This window comes from Salmo salar, chromosome ssa29 (assembly GCF_905237065.1).
Source record: "Salmo salar chromosome ssa29, Ssal_v3.1, whole genome shotgun sequence".
NCBI lineage: Eukaryota > Metazoa > Chordata > Actinopteri > Salmoniformes > Salmonidae > Salmo > Salmo salar.
The window spans coordinates 15,712,161-15,730,512 of record NC_059470.1 but is presented as its reverse complement, the minus strand read 5'-3'; the positions used below and the strand labels follow the sequence as shown (position 1 = coordinate 15,730,512).

Genomic DNA, 18,352 nt, shown 5'->3' with positions numbered 1-18,352 from the left:
CATTTTGCAGTGTATTCATCAGAAAATTTGTATTTTTGTCAATTTGCTGTTCTGTTCTTTGTGCCAACAATTGCTTACTTTTCCCCTCTTTTGTTCCTGGGTTCAGGATCCCCAGATTACAGACATCTTGAACTCCGCTGGTGGAGTGATAACTGTGACTGTGACACCCACCATCATCTTTGAGCACATGACGAAAAAGTGAGTACGATGTATCGAGTGATCTGTTCAGAGTTGAAACGGATGCAAAAACCATTAACCACTAATCGCCCCCAGAAATCAAAATTTAACAGAATATTGATTGGCTTTCAACAGTAATACTGTGAAACCACATAAGGGGTGGAAATACCTATGGGAATATGCTAATATAAGGCTGTCTTTTGTAGGACACTAGTCTCACGATCCCAGAACTCTCCTTTTCGTTCTGGAGAAACCTAGATTGGCTTCTCCAGGCTAGTAGGACACTCACGCCCACAGGATAGTCTGGGAGGAACAATCATTGATATACTGTCCATCTGTTTCTCTCTACGTGTCTCCAGGATGTCTTACAGCATTGTGAAGAGCCTAATGGATCACTCTATCCCAGAGGTGTGAGGCCGGCAGTCACGTGATAGGAAACGAAGAGGAGTACCAATAACATTATATGAATTGATGAGAAATGATGATTCTGCTGAGTTGTGCTAGTAACCCCGTGTCTCAACGCTGTACCCTGCGTTCGTGAAACAGACCAGTCACATATGCGTCTTTATGCCATTACTTCAATCAAAACCCATAACCATGTTTCTGCGATAAAATTGTGTGTAAAATCATCTCTGTACAGTATGTTTGTTTCAAGCTGTAATATAACAGTCCATATGAATTCCGATTTTTATTCCTGCAGCGCTAGAGGAATTATGGTTTTGAATTACCCCACAAATTCAGATTTGATTTTATAGGGTCCTGAGCAATAGACCCGTCTGGCCTAAAGCTCCATTGTAGCCACAGTTTTTGGATTGAATGATTCCTTGATCTCGTCAATTAACAAATCTCATACCCTCCTTTTTGCCAGTGGAAATTACTTTCCTCTTTTATGACTTTGTAGTCTTGCAGTCAAGTGACACAATCTATCTTCTTCTGTACTTTGAATTACCTGTCTTTTTTTGCCCTCTTCTGTTGTACACGTTTGAAATGTTTCACATGTATGCCTTCTAGTACATGTTGTAAGCTTTAAGAAAAAACTATTTACCTGAGACAAAGTGAAAATGCTTGGGTGTTTGAAAGTATCCTAACATAATAATATTCAAAACCAGCCCACAATAAGATGTAGATACTATAATTTAGTTTAATCTCAACTGTATGTCATTTTTATCAATCCCTTCCTGCATATATTGGTGGGTTAAAAAGCCCTGCATGATCATCAACGTCATTTTCGCACAAACAAACTACACAATTGTGTTTTACTATGATAGCTTTCCAGTGTTAATTAAATAAAGCCATACAAACTTTACACTTCGTTTCATGTCTTCTGCTATGTTTACAGTGAAACCTAACAGTACCACAAAATGACACCAAGCAACAACAACAAAAAAAAAATATTCACAGATGTGCAATATTTTATTGAGCAGGATCTGTACAGTACACAAAAGCTGGGAGGTCATACTGCAGCAACATAACACTGTTAGCCCTGAGGCATGAAAGATAGTAGACATCCCGATTTACAGCATAGTTTTTCTCAGCAACCTCACTCAAATACATTCACTTACGTCACTAGGAGGGCACTGCTTCGTTTTTAGCTACTTCCCATTAGGCCAAATGCTGCTGGCAGCTTTTACTTACGGTGCTAGTAGTGGTACTAGAGTCTGAATACATTTTGTTACATATTACTTACACCTGTTTAAGGATTACAAGGACTCGCAAATAAACTGATCACAGTGGAGACAACTGTGCAATCGAAAGCAATATTTCTCGGAAAAGGGGAGGTCAAACCACATCTAAATTGGAGGTTTCCCCCTCACAAATCCGATGCATATAAAAAAAGTCTAAATGTGTTATTTTACACAAATGGCAAACATGTATCATAGTTTTAAGTACTATGTTCCAATACTGCAATTACATTCTACAGTACTTGGCTATGTAACTACCTTGTTAATACAGGTTTAAGCTCCACATAATGTAAATAAAATCTAAAGTAATAAAACAAGATGGGTCATCTCTATTAAAATGGATGTACAGTGTGGTATATGGTCAGTTACACAGTGCATTGGCAGTCTATGCCATAGCACAACGCTTCAGTAACACACATATTTATCTTGCTATAACAAGGTTGACAAACTTGAAAGAAATGCACTCTTTGCATGGGTGAGAGTTCCTGAGTCTACTCAGTCTCAGTAAAGCAGTTCCCCAAATACAGTTGGGCCAAAGCGCTTATAAATATTATTTTGAATTATGCCTCAGTGTAAGTTCAACAGTTAGGTGTATTAATATATTCCTTTTTTTTATTTTTTATCTACAATAACTCTTGGACATTTTCCATGCATTAGCAATGAATTACTGTTGCTCTCTAATGAAAATTGTGGGGAAAATAAATCAAATGAATATATTTTTATGTAGCACGTGTGTATTTAATAATACTATGAACGGAGTGGATTTATATAGAGCTTTTCCAGGTGCTCAAAGTGTGTTACATTCTACATTTATTTATTGTCATGATAATCTCTACTGCAGGTATTTCTGAAACACTGCTTGCTATACAGTTTGTTTTGTGCCAGGAGGTTTATTCCGACCACTATGCGGTCAATTATATCATGATTAAATGGTCAGTCACTAAGGCACTATGACAACTGAATGAACGCTTAAACAATAGACAGAAAAGCAAAATATGCTGTACAGTAAGATAATGTAAAAAAAAAAAAAAAATCTAAAGAAACCTGGGTTGACTCACTGTCTGGCAAAAGCATTGAAGTGCAAAATTAGCATGGGAATGCTGCAAGAGAGCATGTGCAGAATCTAATCAGCGCCATAGCAACCTCACTGGGTTCAAATTGACATTTCTATTGGCTAACATGGTTGAGGATGGCCAAGTTGTTACGCTAACATGGTTGAGGATGGCCAAGTTGTTACGCTAACATGGTTGAGGATGGCCAAGTTGTTACGCTAACATGGTTGAGGATGGCCAAGTTGTTACGCTAACATGGTTGAGGATGGCCAAGTTGTTACGCTAACATGGTTGAGGATGGCCAAGTTGTTACGCTAACATGGTTGAGGATGGCCAAGTTGTTACGCTAACATGGTTGAGGATGGCCAATATGTTACACTAACATGGTTGAGGATGGCCAATATGTTACACTAACATGATTGAGAATGGTTAATATGTTACGTTAACATGATTGAGAATGGTTAATATGTTACGTTAACATGGTTGAGGATGGCCAATATGTTACGCTAACATGGTTGAGGATGGCCAAGTTGTTACGCTAACATGGTTGAGGATGGCCAAGTTGTTACGCTAACATGGTTGAGCATGGCCAAGTTGTTACGCTAACATGGTTGAGCATGGCCAATATGTTACGCTAACATGGTTGAGGATGGCCAAGTTGTTACGCTAACATGGTTGAGAATGGTTAATATGTTACGCTAACATGGTTGAGGATGGCCAATATGTTACGCTAACATGGTTGAGGATGGTTAATATGTTACGCTAACATGGTTGAGAATGGTTAATATGTTACGCTAACATGGTTGAGGATGGCCAAGTTGTTACGCTAACATGGTTGAGGATGGCCAAGTTGTTACGCTAACATGGTTGAGGATGGCCAATATGTTACGCTAACATGGTTGAGAATGGTTAATATGTTACTCTAACATGATTGAGAACGGTTAATATGTTACGCTAACATGGTTGAGGATGGCCAATGTGTTACTCTAACATGATTGAGAATGGTTAATATGTTACGCTAACATGGTTGAGGATGGTTATATCGTTCACAATTAGATTTTGTTTGAGAACTCCAGACAGGAGTATGATTGTTGACCCTGGTAACTGGACCAGTATATTTGTAAAGTCATATGTGCAATGATAATGCGTTACCATCTCTGGGTGAGCCAGCCAGCAGGCTAGCCAGCCTAAGTAGTTACCTTGACCGACGATGAAAGCCTCTTTGGTTGGAGCCAGACAGTATAAAAGATGTCTCATTGTGAGTGTCCCTCTTGGACTTCACCTCAGTCCCTCTGTACGTGTATGTACAATCTAGCACCGTGGTCAACAGTCAAGTTTCCAGAAGATGATCTGCTTGTCTTCGCCACCTGTGATCACCGTGCTACACTGCTCGTTCATCCACATCGCTGTGACTGCACCTGGCCAGGGCCGAAGAAAAATGAAAGATTAAGAGCAATTTATTCTGCACATGTATACACGAGGGACCGTTTGAATGATACCGGATTTAATTGAAGTGTACTGGTATTCATTTATGTCGTTTCATTTGTGTTTTGACATTTTATGATGTTTGGTGTACCTGAATGTCCAGGGATCCTGGTGGTCACTTTGTTGCTTAGCAGGTCCAGGACCTGGAGGTGTCCGGACTGACCGCCAGACAGGACCGTGTTCCCATCCCAGCAGAAACACCTGTCCCCAGGGACATGGTAACAGTCAGGCAAGGGTCATTATATTTGTGTAGATGCACATTATGAGCCAGAGACGAATGAGGATACAGGCATAGTAACCTGTTCTATTCTGGCCCCTCGCCTCCGTTCACAAATCCAGGGTTGGACAGGTGTAAGAAATATGGCAGAAGCTCCACTCAGCTAATTAGAGGGATTCAAGAGGCTATCACCATATTGCTGACACCCGGTAAGTTCCTTCCAGATCTTTCTGAGCAGGGACTAAAGGAAGTTGCCATGGACTGAAATGGAACTGGGACAGAGTGGGTGTGGTCTTACCGCTGCTCCTCATCAGCTTGCACAGACGAGATCATCATGCCTGTCTGGACGTCGATTACCTTCAGACACGAGTCCTCTCCTACACTCAAGACGTGTCTGCTGTCTGCGAAAATAAATAAAAGCCTTTGATAAGTTGGCTCAGTCATGTTTCGTGTATATTATGCAGAGATAGCGAAGGTGAAGAGTGAAAGTGAGTAATTATAAACCCCATTGACAATGACCAGCAGACCTCATCATTAATTGTATTACTCTAGTACAGTTATTCCCAAACTGTGGGTGGAGGCCTCAATGATAAGGATTAAACTACCAGTAAACATCTTTTAAATGGTCCCAGGTATAGTCCATACTAGGACTGAGGGATGTACTAGTTAGTATTACACACGTACCAGGACTAAAGGCCATATCGTGGATCTTTCCGGAGTGGCAGTGGACTTGATGGAGTTGCACTGAGCTACTGGTATCCCAAATGGTGGCGGTTCCATCCTTAGTCCCTGACACCAACAAAGTACCTGCTGGGTTTAGGTTAATAGTGTTCACCTGGAAATGGAGAAAACATAGGTTAGGGTTAGGCTGTTGGACAGAAAGACTCAAACAGATCGCAAACAGTAAAATCTTTTCTGAGAGACACGTTAGCATCATGTGAGGTGATAGGCAGGCCCTTACCCCCGCTTCGTGTTCAAACTCTGCCAGCAACTCGAATTGGCATCTCTTATTATTCGCGATATCGGCAGAGTCACATTGCCAAACCTTCAATAGAAATAGAAATATTAACATTCATACAGGCCTATTATATTGTCAAACAGCTGAATTAGAAATGAATTATGCAATATAAAGATCATTTGAAAAAAAGGCTGTCATTTTACACCCATGGTGTTCATCATCAAGATCATGATGTGTCCCTAACCTTGACTGTAGAGTCCCAGGATGCAGTGTAAAGCTGGTTGTCTTTCCAGCACATCTTACTGATGGCATCATCATGGCCCATCAACGTGTCCTGACGCCTGCCAAATGGTATCGAGTAGAAATACCTGGGGAGGAAGAACACTGGGTATGAATGGATGTGATGAAATAGTAATGTTGTGCTGACTGGAATAGGCCATGTTGTGATGACTGGAATAGGCCATGTTGTGATGACTGGAATAGGCCATGTTGTGATGACTGGAATAGGCCATGTTGTGATGAATAATGTTAAGATAATGGTCAAGTGATGAACTGAAAATGCTCACACATTATTGTCCCACGAGGAGCAGACTACGGCCTTATCCTCTGGTAGCATCAAGCACGATGATAATGCCTGCAGGGAAAAAAATGCAGAATACCAATTCATACTTTCATCTCATAATAATGGAAATGGTTTCACAGTAAATGGGGGCGAGAGGAGAAAACATTCTGCTCAGTACCATGTTGGAGAAGGACATGCTTCTCTGCAATCCATTGGACTCTCTGGAGAACATCTTCAGTGTCGAGTCTGGAGACAAGTACTTTTAGTTCTCATCAGATTTCAATAGCAAATGATATTCATATTAATTGGACATTAGTTTTCACATGGAAAGGCTCAGCAATATTTTAATTCACCATATTCTAAAACATAACCAAAGTTTACTTCACAAGCTGATAGGTTTTCCAGACCTTGTGATGTTGTGAAGACAGATGACGCGGTCCGAGTCACTGCGATGCCTGTCACAGCCCTGCGTTTTTGCAAGGAGTGTATTCAGTCAGAAGTGATCAAGTTGAAAAATCACTGTCCAATAACAGGGTGAACATATTTTAAGGGCGGAGAGAAAAATGACAGTTTAAAATTCTCACTCACTCTTTATGGATTTTGTGGGTGGACATCAACTTGAGTTTAGCTATGTTGTTCCAAGCCAGTCTCCTAGTCTCTTCGGTTAGGTCTTCAAAGGAGGAGTCCTCACTGGTGGATGCTAAAAAAAAACAAAAAACAACGGGTTTTTTCGGGTTACACCTCCAAACTTCAACAACTGGCATTTGCGATTATATCGCAAAAACGTTGAGTCTGACTGGGAAAAGATCCAACAAACCGACATTTTGCAATGGCAGTATTGATTGACTGTCTGTGAGTGCAAGTGAGTGAGTTTGTTCCCTGTGTTTGTCTGTCTGTCAGTGTGTGGGTGAGGGTGTTACCTGGAGAGAGCTCGTTGAGGGGTGTGTTTACACTGGGTGTTCGCGATATGCTCTGGAATCTGGGTGTTATCCTCTGTGGGTGTGGGGTGGTGAACAGTTGCGTCGGGGTTTGCCCAAACTCCAGGATCTGAATCATCATAGCAATCTTCTCATTGGGGTCCTCTATACTGTTCAGAGGGAGAGAACAGAGAAGGAAACAGTACTTCATCAATCATTTTCCTGGATATGTCTGAAATATGGAGAGGTGGATAACACTGAATGGTTAACACCGAATGGTTTCATTACCTATCACAGTCGATGCCGCCCTCATATGTCAATGGATGGAACACTGCCAATAAAACCAGGGAAATCAACATCATTACATCACACCCCTTTAATTAAAAACAACATTTCATCATGAGGTAAATGGATACTCAGTCTCTGATAAGATCTAGGGGTCTTGTACCATTGTGGGCTGCCACGGCTTCACTTCCTTTTTGCTTGAAGCCAAACACCAGGTCGATCCACTCGTGCAGGTGTTCTGACACGTACTGACTCTCCAGCGCTTTCTGACTCTTCTGAAGAAAATCACTGGCGTCTACATCATACATACAGGAGAATAATGAACATAAAACAACACACACAACCAAAATACAACACCCCAAAAAATGGTTTCCCTGTTGTAGTCATTACCTGCAGCCCATGGGGGAAGAACTACATCTTGAACAGAGCTTCCACCTTGCCTCTTCCCCAAATCCAGACTAAGGCAGTTTAGCAGAAAGCTGGGGTCATTCCCATAGAAGTCTGGGATCAACTGAAACAGATGGTTGATGAGGAAACATCCACATGTGACAGAAATAATGTGCAAAGGGAGATTTGGTATTATACAATTCTGATCATTATAAAAGATGTTCCATTCAAGGTACTTTTTACCTCTTTGAAGTCAGTTGCACCCTCTAAGCAATTTTTCCACGTTTCTCCAATGCTGCAAACACATTAATAAACCTATGTTCAACAATATGGCATGGTTGATTCAGTCAAATATTGTAAACCTAATTGGCTAACACTTTACATTAAAGCTTGCAATATGCAACTTTTTGTGTGACCCGACCTATAACACTCTTCTGAGTGAATTTGATCTGTCATTCTCATTGAAAGCAAGTCTAAAAAAAAACAGTAGTTCTATACACACTATTTCTATGCTTCCCATTCCTAAGTTTCTTTTTTGAGTCTTTTACGTTTGGATTTGTACACCAGCTTCAAACCGCTGAAAATAAAACATTTTTGGTTATGGAAAATATATTTCACAGCAGTTTAGATGGTACAATGATTCTCTGCACTATACTTGCTTGTTTTGTCACATAAACTGAAATCATGTGAACTATTAGAATTTTAGCAACCAGGAAATGGCGCAGCAATTTCTGCATAGTGCATCTTTAAATTGTCCCTATTACTATGTAAGTACACAACAACTGTAGTAACATAGTATTGCACAATTGGAACAAGAAATGTGTAATTACACATCTACTTGAAGGTTATTCCACATGTGTAATTACTGATGCTATTGCACATTTTCTTGTTCCACCGAAGTAACTAACCTTTTGTAATTACACGTTTGAAAGTCAGCTTTGGTAGTCTAGGACCTTTACCAACCTGTGTTAGTACGTTTTACTAACTAATTAGTACATTTTACTAATAGTTATTGCTTTGAGTCTGGAATATGATTCTCTGTCAAATCCATAAGAGTCTAAGCCCTGTCTATGCCGGGGGAGGGAAGTACTACTAAGCTATATGGAATCATTTTAAAAAGGTCATACCAAGCATCCTTTCGCTATTTGATTTTAAAAAAAAATGTAAGACCACTTGAAGTATCCCAAAAATATATACAAAAATATTTGATTTAAAAATTGATTTGGCCTTAGTGCTACACCACATGACCAAAAGTATGTGAACAGCTGCTCATTGAACAGTTCATTCCAAAATCATGGGCATTTATATGGAGTTGGTCCCCCCTTTACTGCGATAACAGCCTCCACTCTTTTGGGAAGGCTTTCCACTAGATGTTGGAACATTGCTGCGGGGAGCATTAGTGAGGTCGGGCACTGATGTTGGGTGATTAGACCTGGCTCACAGTCAGCGTTCCAATTCATCCAAAAGGTGTTCGATGGAGTTGAGGTCAGGGCTCTGTGCAGGCCAGTCAAGTTCTTTCACACCGATCTCGACAAACCATTTCTGTATGGACCTCGCGTTGCACTTTTTTGTCATGCTGAAACAGGAAAGGGCTTCCCCAAATGGTTGCCACAAAATTGGAACCACAGAATCGACTAGAATGCATTCTATGCTGTAGCGTTACGATTTCCCTTCACCGGAACCATGAAAAACAGCCCCAGTTCATTATTCCTCCTCCACCAAACTTCACAGTTGGCACTATGCATTGGGGCAGGTAGCGTTCTCCTGGCATCCGCCAAACACAGATTTGTCCGTCAGTTTTCCAGATGGTGAAGTGTGATTCAACACTCCAGAAAACACATTACCACTGCTCCAGAGTCCAACGCCGGCGAGCTTTACACAACTCCAGCAGATGCTTTGCGTTGTGCATGGTGATCTTAGGCTTGTGGGAGACTGCATGGCCATGGAAACCCATTTTCTGAGCGATATAAGAAAGATCAGTAAACATTAGTTCTGTTTTTACATGTATTTAACACCTTATTTTTGGCAGTAAACAGTCTCCATACACCGTGCATTCGGAAAGTATTCAGACACCTGGACTTTTTCCGCATTTTGTTACATTACAGCCTTATTCTAGAATTGATGAAATTAGGCCTCCCGAGTGGCGCAGCGTTCTTAGGCACTGCATCGCAGTGCTTGACGCGTCACTACAGACCCGGGTTCGATCTCCGCGACCGGGAGACCCATGAGGCCCGCTGACACGGTCGCCAGTTGTACGGTGTTTCCTCTAACACATTGGTGAGAATGGCTTCCGGGTCAAGCAAGCAGTGCGGCTTTGCAGGGTTGTGTTTTCGGGGGGGAATGCATGGCTCTCGACCTTCGCCTCTCCCGAGTCCGTACAGGAGTTGCAGCGATGGGAAATATATATAATCTAAAATAAAATCGATTAAATTGAGTAAAAAACTATCTACACAATAAAAAAAACTGAAATCACAGAACCTTTACTCAGAACTTTGTTGAAGCACCTTTGGCAGAGATTACAGCCTCAAGTCTTCTTGGGTATGACGCTACAAGCTTGGCACACCTGTATTTGGGCAGCTTCTCCCATTTTTCGCTGCAGATCCTCTCATCCTCTGTCAGGTTAGATGGGGAGCATTGCTGCACAGCTATTTTCAGGTGTCTCCAGCGATGTTCGATCAGGTTTAAGTCCAGGCTCTGGCTGGGCCACTCAAATACATTCAGAGACTTGTCCCGAAGCCACTCCTGCATTGTCTTGACTGTGTGCTTAGGGCCGTTGTCCTGTTGGAGGGTGAACCTTCGCCCCAGTCTGAGGTCCTGAGCGCTCTGGAGCAGGTTTTTATTCAAGGATCTCTCTGTAATTTGCTCCGTTCATCTTTCCCTCGATTCTGACTAGTCTCCCAGTCCCTACCGCTGAAAAACATCCCCATACATGATGCTACCACCACCATGCTACCACCATACTTCCCCGTAGGGATGGTGCCAGGTTTCCTCCAGACGTGGCGCTTCGCATTCAGGCCAAAGAATTCAATCTTGATTTCATCAGACCAGAGAATCTTGCTTCTCATGGTCTGAGAGTCCTTTAGGTACCTTTCGGCAAACTCCAAGTGGGCTGTCATGGGCCTTTTACTGAGGAGTGGCTTCCGCCTGGCCACTCCACCATAAAGGCCTGATTGGTGGAGTGCTGCGGAGATGGTTGTCCTTCTGGAAGTTTCCTTGGTCACCACCCTGACCAAGGCCCTTCTCCCTCGATAGCTCAGTTTGGTCGGGCGGCCAGCTCTAGGAAGAGTCTTGGTGGTTCCAAACTTATTCAATTTAAGAATGATGGAGGCCACTGTGTTCTTGGGGACCTTCAATGCTGCAGAAATGTTTTGGTACCCTTCTCCAGATCTATGCCTCGACACAATCCTGTCTAGGAGCTCTACAGACAATTCCTTAGACCTCATGGCTTGGTTTTTGCTCTGACATGCACTGTCAACTGTGGAACCTTATATAGACAGAAGCGTGCTTTTCCAAATCATGTCCAATCAATTGAATTTACCACAGGTGGCTCCAATAAAGTTAAAGAAATATCGGAAAGGATGATCAATGGAAACAGGAAGCACCTGAGCTCAATTTCGAGTCTCAGAGCAAAGAGTCTGAAAAATTATGTAAATAAGGCATTTCTGTGGTTTCTAAAATTCTAAAAAAACATTTTTCTCTTTGTCATTATGAGGTATTGTGTGTAGATTAATGAGGGATTTAAAAAAAAATAATTTTAGAATAAGGCTGTAACGTAACAAAATGTGGAAAAGGGAAGGGGTCTGAATACTTTCCGAATACACTGTATACTTCCATAAATGTTTTCAACTGGTACCAGGGGACTTCAGACGAGTCTTGTGATGCCTGTGGCTTCCTAGAGCAAAACAGTCTCACCTTTCCATAGAGGGGTCATATTAGTGTGTAGCCCAAACTCTTTGGATGCTACAGACAGCTGGCAGATCGGCTTTACCAACTTCAGACGAGTCCCAAGACGTTTTCGTAGAGCAAGTCTCATCTTTCAAGAGTAGGCCAAACCGACAATTTTGTGAGAAGACCGATTTTAGGGATGTCTCATGGTCTGACAAACACCGCTCTAGCTGTCACCTTTCACCGCAATTGCGGAAGTGCAACATCGGCAGATGTGATGGACGGAGACGCATCCAAAGCAACAACAAAAAAACATCTCCAGCTTAAATTGACAGAATTCTATGGGGATTTTTTTATTATGCTAATTTGATGTTTGCGGGGGAGGTGACACTGACTCTAAGGGGTCCTGAGTAAGTACATTGTAAATACACATTACAGTATATCCTTGTAACAACATTGTAATTACAGAGTTGGTTGTTAAAGATTGTTACATTGTAGTACAATGTTACTAAAAAGGTTCTACATAATTTCCTCCTGTCTCCTAATTTCTCCTGGTTAGGTTATTGTCTGCAAAGGTTGTTCCACTGTAACTACATAGTACTCTGAACAGAAATAAGCACAACATGCAATAATTTCAAAGATTTTACTGAGTTACAGCTCATATATGGAAATCAGTCAACTGAAATTAATTAATTAGGCCCTACCATATGGATTTCACATGACTGGGTATACAGATATGCATCTTTTGGTCACAGATACCTTACAGCAAATGGGTCATTACATTGCTTTTATATTTTTGTGTAATAGGTGCTTTTTCCTTCTTTAAATGAATAACCAAAACTGGTGACATTAACTTTCTCGGGCAGAACTAGAAGCAACAAAAACTACTAACCTATTGAACATGCGGTCTGCATTGTCATAGCGGCCATTTTGAAGACACAGCATGTGTTCTGGGGCTGCAAGGGAGAAGATGGTCAGAAAAAAGAAAAAGTATGTCATGTAAGCCTTCTCAGAGAGTACATTAAATCATGTAAAAGCTTCCTTTTGCAATAACCACACACACAGTGGCAATGTTTGTACAGTCAAAATGTGGTACTATATGTCAAACAATATAAGAAGGTGTTGACATACCAACTCTGACTAAGTAGAAAAGCACATAGCCTGGAGAGGAGTAATGACTGCCGTACATGAAACAAGGATCAGGCATGTCTCTGTACCGGGACTGTAAGGAAGCGAGAGATGCACCCTAGTTAAAACATTTTATTGTGGTTTTACTCGGGATGCAAATTTCAGTACATTTTGCTGCCGACGAACCAAACTTTATTAACAAACGGTCACATTTTTTTCCCCAAACAGTAAAATTATGTGACCAACAGAAAATACTATGCATGCATGCAAGGAACTGACATTTTTCATTAAGAACTTAATGAAAACATGCAACAATAGCAAGCTTTATGTCTTAAAGTCAAAAGGATATAGCAGCAACAATGCAGCTAATTAAACGTCATTTTCAAACATTTGCCAAAATGCAATTTGGGGGGAAACTGTTCTAAACGGCATACCTAATGTCAGCGGTTCCATATGTGACAGAGAGAAAAAGATCTATTAAAAACATTGAATGAGGGGGAATCTACAAGGAACAACTAGGATGGGGGTTGTTAATATGACTAGGATTGTGCCTTTGGCTTTTGGACAACGAAAGAAAGTTGATATAAAAAAAACTATAGAACAGGAGAGAAATGCTGGTTAATGGCATGAGGAAGTCTTTATAAAATAATTACCTCCACGTTTCGATGGATGGATTTTGGCTAGGCTACTTTGAAGCAAGGTAAGACATGCCTCATTATTTGAAGTAGAGTAAAACATTCAGGTTTCCCCAAAATAATTGTGCCTCACATTGTAAAGTTGTAGGTGACGTCCTGATCGCTTGCCTACTGTTGACTCCAGCCTATGCAATCAAATAGCGAATGGGATGCACGCTTTAATTAGATCTTTTGAAATTGTTGCCATCAAAACAGTTCAGCACGCGATTGCATTTAGAATTGTAATTTGTTGCGCAACGACTGGGATTACAAAAGCAGGCTTCACTCCAGTACCAACTTTTTGAGTAACTACTCTCGAGCTCTCTGACAGGTGGTAGGCCATTCTGCTCCTTAAACTAGGCTCTGTATGCTGTGGGCCTGTGATAAATAACATACATAACGACTAACGGAAATACACACTCGCCAATTTCATTCCACAAAATTATGCAAATTAACCTATAGACCGATAAGCATGACCGGTCAAATTTATTGTTGGCGGGTAACCGATTAACACTCCCAGGTTTTACAAATATCAAGTATTTAATCCTATTTTCTAAACTGCGGCACATCAGTCCTGACTCAAAGGGGAAATAATGCAAGGGGTCGTTGAGCCTGGGACAAAAGGTAGTCTCACCAACAATCTCTCTAGTCTCTCTTTATTCAGCGCTCCCACAGGCTTGCTCAGGTCACGGAATGTTGCGGGGTTCATCATATCTGAGACAGAATCAAAAGGATCCATTACAAAACAATGATGTAATAACTATGGAACCACATGTTGGTGTTACTACGGTAATTACAGTGTTACTACACAGGTATAGAGCAACTCCAAATGAATAGGAAAGATGGACAACATCCAAATATACAACACTGGCTCAAAATATTTCAGCCCGAAGCTACAGCGCTAAACGATCCCAATGTACTCCAGTCTGTCAAATTTCTGTCTGTCAAAAGGTGTTACCCAAAACTAGACCTTGCGCCCCACTCACCCAGCTCTGTGCTGCTGTAGTCAGCGATGATCCAGGGGAAAACGGGGTACTGAGACAGATCATTGCCGCTGCGGTCAGCCAGGTTGTTGAGGTGCAGAAGGTACTGGTAGTTACTGAGATGACCCCGCTGCCACTGCAGCATGTAACTCTCCGCTGTGTGTTCCACCATGTGGTTCTCTGCGAGAGGGAGAGAGACCAATTAGGAATCTGGTATGTTTATATGTCATTACGGAATGCAATCCATATAGCACCTTATTCCCTATAGTGCAGTGCTTTTGACCAGGGCCCATAGAGGTATGTATGGTCTCACCAGGATCAACCCAGAGAGAAAAAGCTGATGTGAGGTCTTCCTGCAAAATGTGTTTATGTTTGCTATGTAACTTGCTGTGTGTTACTGACCCAGAAACGTGGCGATGTAGTAGTAGAGGTCATTTCTGTCGCTGGTCTTGTAAAACTTCAGATAGATGTCCGAGCAGAAGTCGTTTTCGGTACAGAACACCTCCAGCCCCTGATCAAGACAGAGTGAGTCAGTTAGTTTGGGAGGGAGAGTAAAACACATTATAGTCGGGGACAGAACATCCTCAGGCGTCTACATTTATGGAACTAAACTTGGTCGGGGTATGAAATAGCGGCATAGGGATCAACATGATGCAAATATTTCAGATTAATGACTTGAAACGAATACAACCACTACTCTTCAGGTCACTAGATAATAACCAGAATGAGAAATTAATCGGTTTCTACGTTGCTCGGTTGAAAAACCTCCTGAGCATCGCACTCACCAATGGCCTGAGTCCATGCCTTCTCTTATAGATTTGTTTCACTCGATGGAGCTCGATTCGGACTACCTGTTCCTGAAACGAACATTGCGGAAGAGGAGACAGAAACCAGATTGTATCTTCACAAAATCCCAACAAGGAAGGCATTTTCCATCTTAGAGAAATCGCAATTAATAATAGCAAACTGGCATAACATATGTGCGTATGGATAACTCACAGGATAGCCATTGAGTGGTTGGAAGTAGAGGCTTTGGTCAGTTATACACACGTGACCAGGGTTTGTAACCAATGGAGTGACCATCTCCGCCTCGCATTCCATGTGTGGTATTTCTGAAACATTCTGAAAGCTGAGAACCCAAAAATATTGTATTATATGCATTTTAATCTACCAAACCATACATTGTGATATATATTGTAGCTAGCTGGAGAGGAATTAGACACTCGGTGCATTATTTAAGTATTTCGGTATCACACCAAGGTTGTGAATAAGAGCTTATTCTCATATTATTTAAGTACATACCTGTTCTTGTCAAATGAAGTTCTTGCCAATCTGGATTGTAAATTAGCAGCAATCTAGAAGCACAAAAAATAAACTGCTTACATGTCCTGTATACAACAATGCTGTGGTAAACAGGGAAGCTAAATGGGTTTGAAACTACTTATTCAACGGTTCAATCCAGTTCGATTTACTGTATGTAGACAAACAATATTCTCAGTTGCACGATAAAACCATCTGTTTTCACAATGTTTTGGTACTTCTAGTGTTGCAGTTTTGTACAGTTATGACTTACCATTGCAGTCTGGTCTCCAAGCTTGTCCAGACAAGAGGCCCTATGCAGCTGGAGAAGTGGATGAAAACAATAAATGAGAACAAGCAAAAGCTGCATTACAACATGGAAGGCAAGCACTTTCACGGTTGTAATAATCCGGCTATGGTACTGTTACATACCTGAAGTAATGTTTGGACAACATCCTCCGTTTTACTGGAAACTTCCAGATGGAAGAGAAATGTACTGTCTCCCTATTAGAAATGGTTTGAAAAGTCATACAATGTGCAAATTTATCAATTTTCCTACAGCTGCTGATTAGAAATCATGTCATGTTTATTATCGGACATACGGACAACCTGCATCACAAATCTAATTTACATTTCATGTACTCACCCTTTCAACTCTGTAAGGTGCCACGACATTGTTCTCTTTGATAAGGTAAACCTGAAGTTAAAATGTGCATTAGATTAGTTGTACTAAAAATATTTATACAGAATAATGTCAGCAACATTCTATGACAAAATGTTGGTAAATGTTCCTTAATTAAAATGTAAACACTTTAATTAAACACACCTGTTTGCATAAAATGGTGAGGCCAGCTGGTTTGCTCCTATAAAAAACAACAACATTAAAATCAATGAAGTTATCATCTTATTGGTTTATGGATGTGCATAAACCCAGTTTAATTGCAAAAATTCGACTTACTCATTGAAAGGATTCTGGTCCTTTTCTTCAACCGCTTCAATCTTTTTGCAATCTCTGAGAGGAATCTGGTGGAGGTTAAAATCAGTATGAATAACAAACCTATGTGCACTATTTATAAAGCAACGATCTGGTCTAGGATCAGATCCTCCTATCCATTCATTATGATTTTAAAGGCAAAACTGATCTGAGATCAGTGCTCCTTTTCGATACATTTTGTAAATACGGGCTCTGAGCTCCATTTGAGTAAATCCTCCTCGGTAAGTGGTGCTGTACTACAATGCACAAAAACACACCTTTAAAATGGGCTCCACATGGTCCTCAGGTTCAAATATGATGGATTTGGAGCATACTTTGAGTGACCCTCTGATCTTTCTGCAAGGAGTAAAGAGTATCAGTGCTGCTACTACTGTGCTGCTATCCACCATGACTTAGATAGGGGATAGAATTGGGTGGACCTGTCAGTCAGTCAATTTCAGACATTACCTTTTTTTGGCTGAACTGGTTGTCACATGATACACTGTGTGCTGTTCAAAGTAATACTCTTCCAGGTCCAGCAACAGGAGAGAAAACCTAGGGGAAAGACACCGGAAAAACTATGGCGGTGAAGAGCTCCTTCAATTCAGACATTGTTGCTGCATTTTCACACAGAACTACCTCATGTTTGAGGTCATGACTCAAAAGAATGACCTAGAATAACCTCAACTACATTTTTTTATCTAATGACTAAGTCGCATAATAACATGAAATTCCAATTGATTTGCAATTTGGGCAATGCCACTGGCATGCTATAAGGGATGGTATGGTGCTGGACAAATGTAAACCACTCTCAAATTCATAGATGGGGCTATGGATGCAAGGACTGCCAGTCCATTAGATCAAAATAACAGTTTTAAACATATTTTGAATCTGATTGGTTAGTTTTCATAGCAAAAATATATATAATGGAATAGGCCTATAGTACACAACCTAATTTGAGGTTATGGCGGGGGAAGATAGCTGTACTAAGGTCATGAAGCATTTATCAGTTATATTCTTAAAGAATCAGTAGATAAACAATGAATGCAACAAATGTAGCGTAATTATCACATACTGTACATTAAATGTAATTCTATTGTCCTGGAAAAATGTACACATGGTTAACATCTCGTCTACTCTAGTAGACGTGTAACAATGTATCAATTCTCTTCCAAGTCCAGACAGTCAAAACAAACAGCATCTACGGTCAAGTCATAAGATAGACTGGCCTACAAACACGGAAATCCCAGGATCTCGATTGCATTTCATTGCCCGAAGTCAGACCTCTGTGCTCGGTCAGGCTTGTCAGCACGCGCCCTGGCAATTTCCAAGTGGACAACGACAACTTTAGATTGCTAAAATCTCTTCCAACACAACCCAATAGGAAGCCTATAATGTTTTCCAACTACGAACCTTTCTTTCGATCGTTCTTTCCTCTTTATAAAAGCCATCACTGCACACCAACCATTGCATATGTGAGATGTTGTTGTAGCTAATGCCGCGTTCAACACAACTGGGAACTCGGAAATCTCCGAATTCCGATTTCAGTGAGTTCAAAACAACTGGGACCTCGAAAAAAACGAGCTTCGACTGGGAAAAATCAATGCGAACGGTCATCCAACTCGGAATTCCAACGTGGGAACTGGAGAGCTCCGACCTTCCGACCTGAAGATCGCTGACGTCATGAT

At 41.1% G+C, this 18,352-nt stretch overlaps 2 protein-coding genes across 5 annotated transcripts in view; one reads left to right on the top strand and one right to left on the bottom strand.

Moving 5' to 3' along the window:
- The window catches only part of sdcbp (syndecan binding protein (syntenin)), a 49,342-nt gene extending 47,859 nt beyond the window's left edge, over window positions 1–1,483 (top strand). For all 4 annotated transcript variants that reach the window (XM_045710978.1, XM_014180983.2, XM_045710980.1 and 1 more), the window contains exons 8-9: window positions 107–198; window positions 537–1,483. In XM_045710978.1, coding sequence (XP_045566934.1) covers window positions 107–198; window positions 537–591 — 147 coding nt within the window. In that variant the 3' untranslated portion in view covers window positions 592–1,483. The remainder of the gene's footprint in view (window positions 1–106; window positions 199–536) is intronic.
- Window positions 1,484–1,571: 88 nt separating this feature from the next.
- On the bottom strand, window positions 1,572–18,344 carry nsmaf (neutral sphingomyelinase (N-SMase) activation associated factor). The gene is made up of 31 exons (XM_014180981.2): window positions 18,078–18,344; window positions 17,133–17,219; window positions 16,943–17,021; window positions 16,650–16,714; window positions 16,518–16,554; window positions 16,338–16,388; window positions 16,124–16,195; window positions 15,966–16,013; window positions 15,695–15,747; window positions 15,392–15,521; window positions 15,178–15,249; window positions 14,795–14,903; window positions 14,396–14,572; window positions 14,044–14,123; window positions 12,739–12,829; window positions 12,500–12,563; window positions 7,966–8,017; window positions 7,726–7,846; window positions 7,499–7,630; window positions 7,339–7,381; window positions 7,054–7,220; window positions 6,722–6,833; window positions 6,541–6,599; window positions 6,312–6,379; window positions 6,138–6,205; window positions 5,816–5,939; window positions 5,575–5,658; window positions 5,298–5,448; window positions 4,912–5,014; window positions 4,488–4,597; window positions 1,572–4,329 (listed from the first exon to the last, which is right to left on the bottom strand). Exons 1-31 carry the CDS (start codon window positions 18,113–18,115, stop codon window positions 4,235–4,237), a joined length of 2,742 nt encoding a protein of 913 aa, XP_014036456.1. The 5' UTR covers window positions 18,116–18,344; the 3' UTR covers window positions 1,572–4,234.
- Window positions 18,345–18,352: the final 8 nt, after the last annotated feature.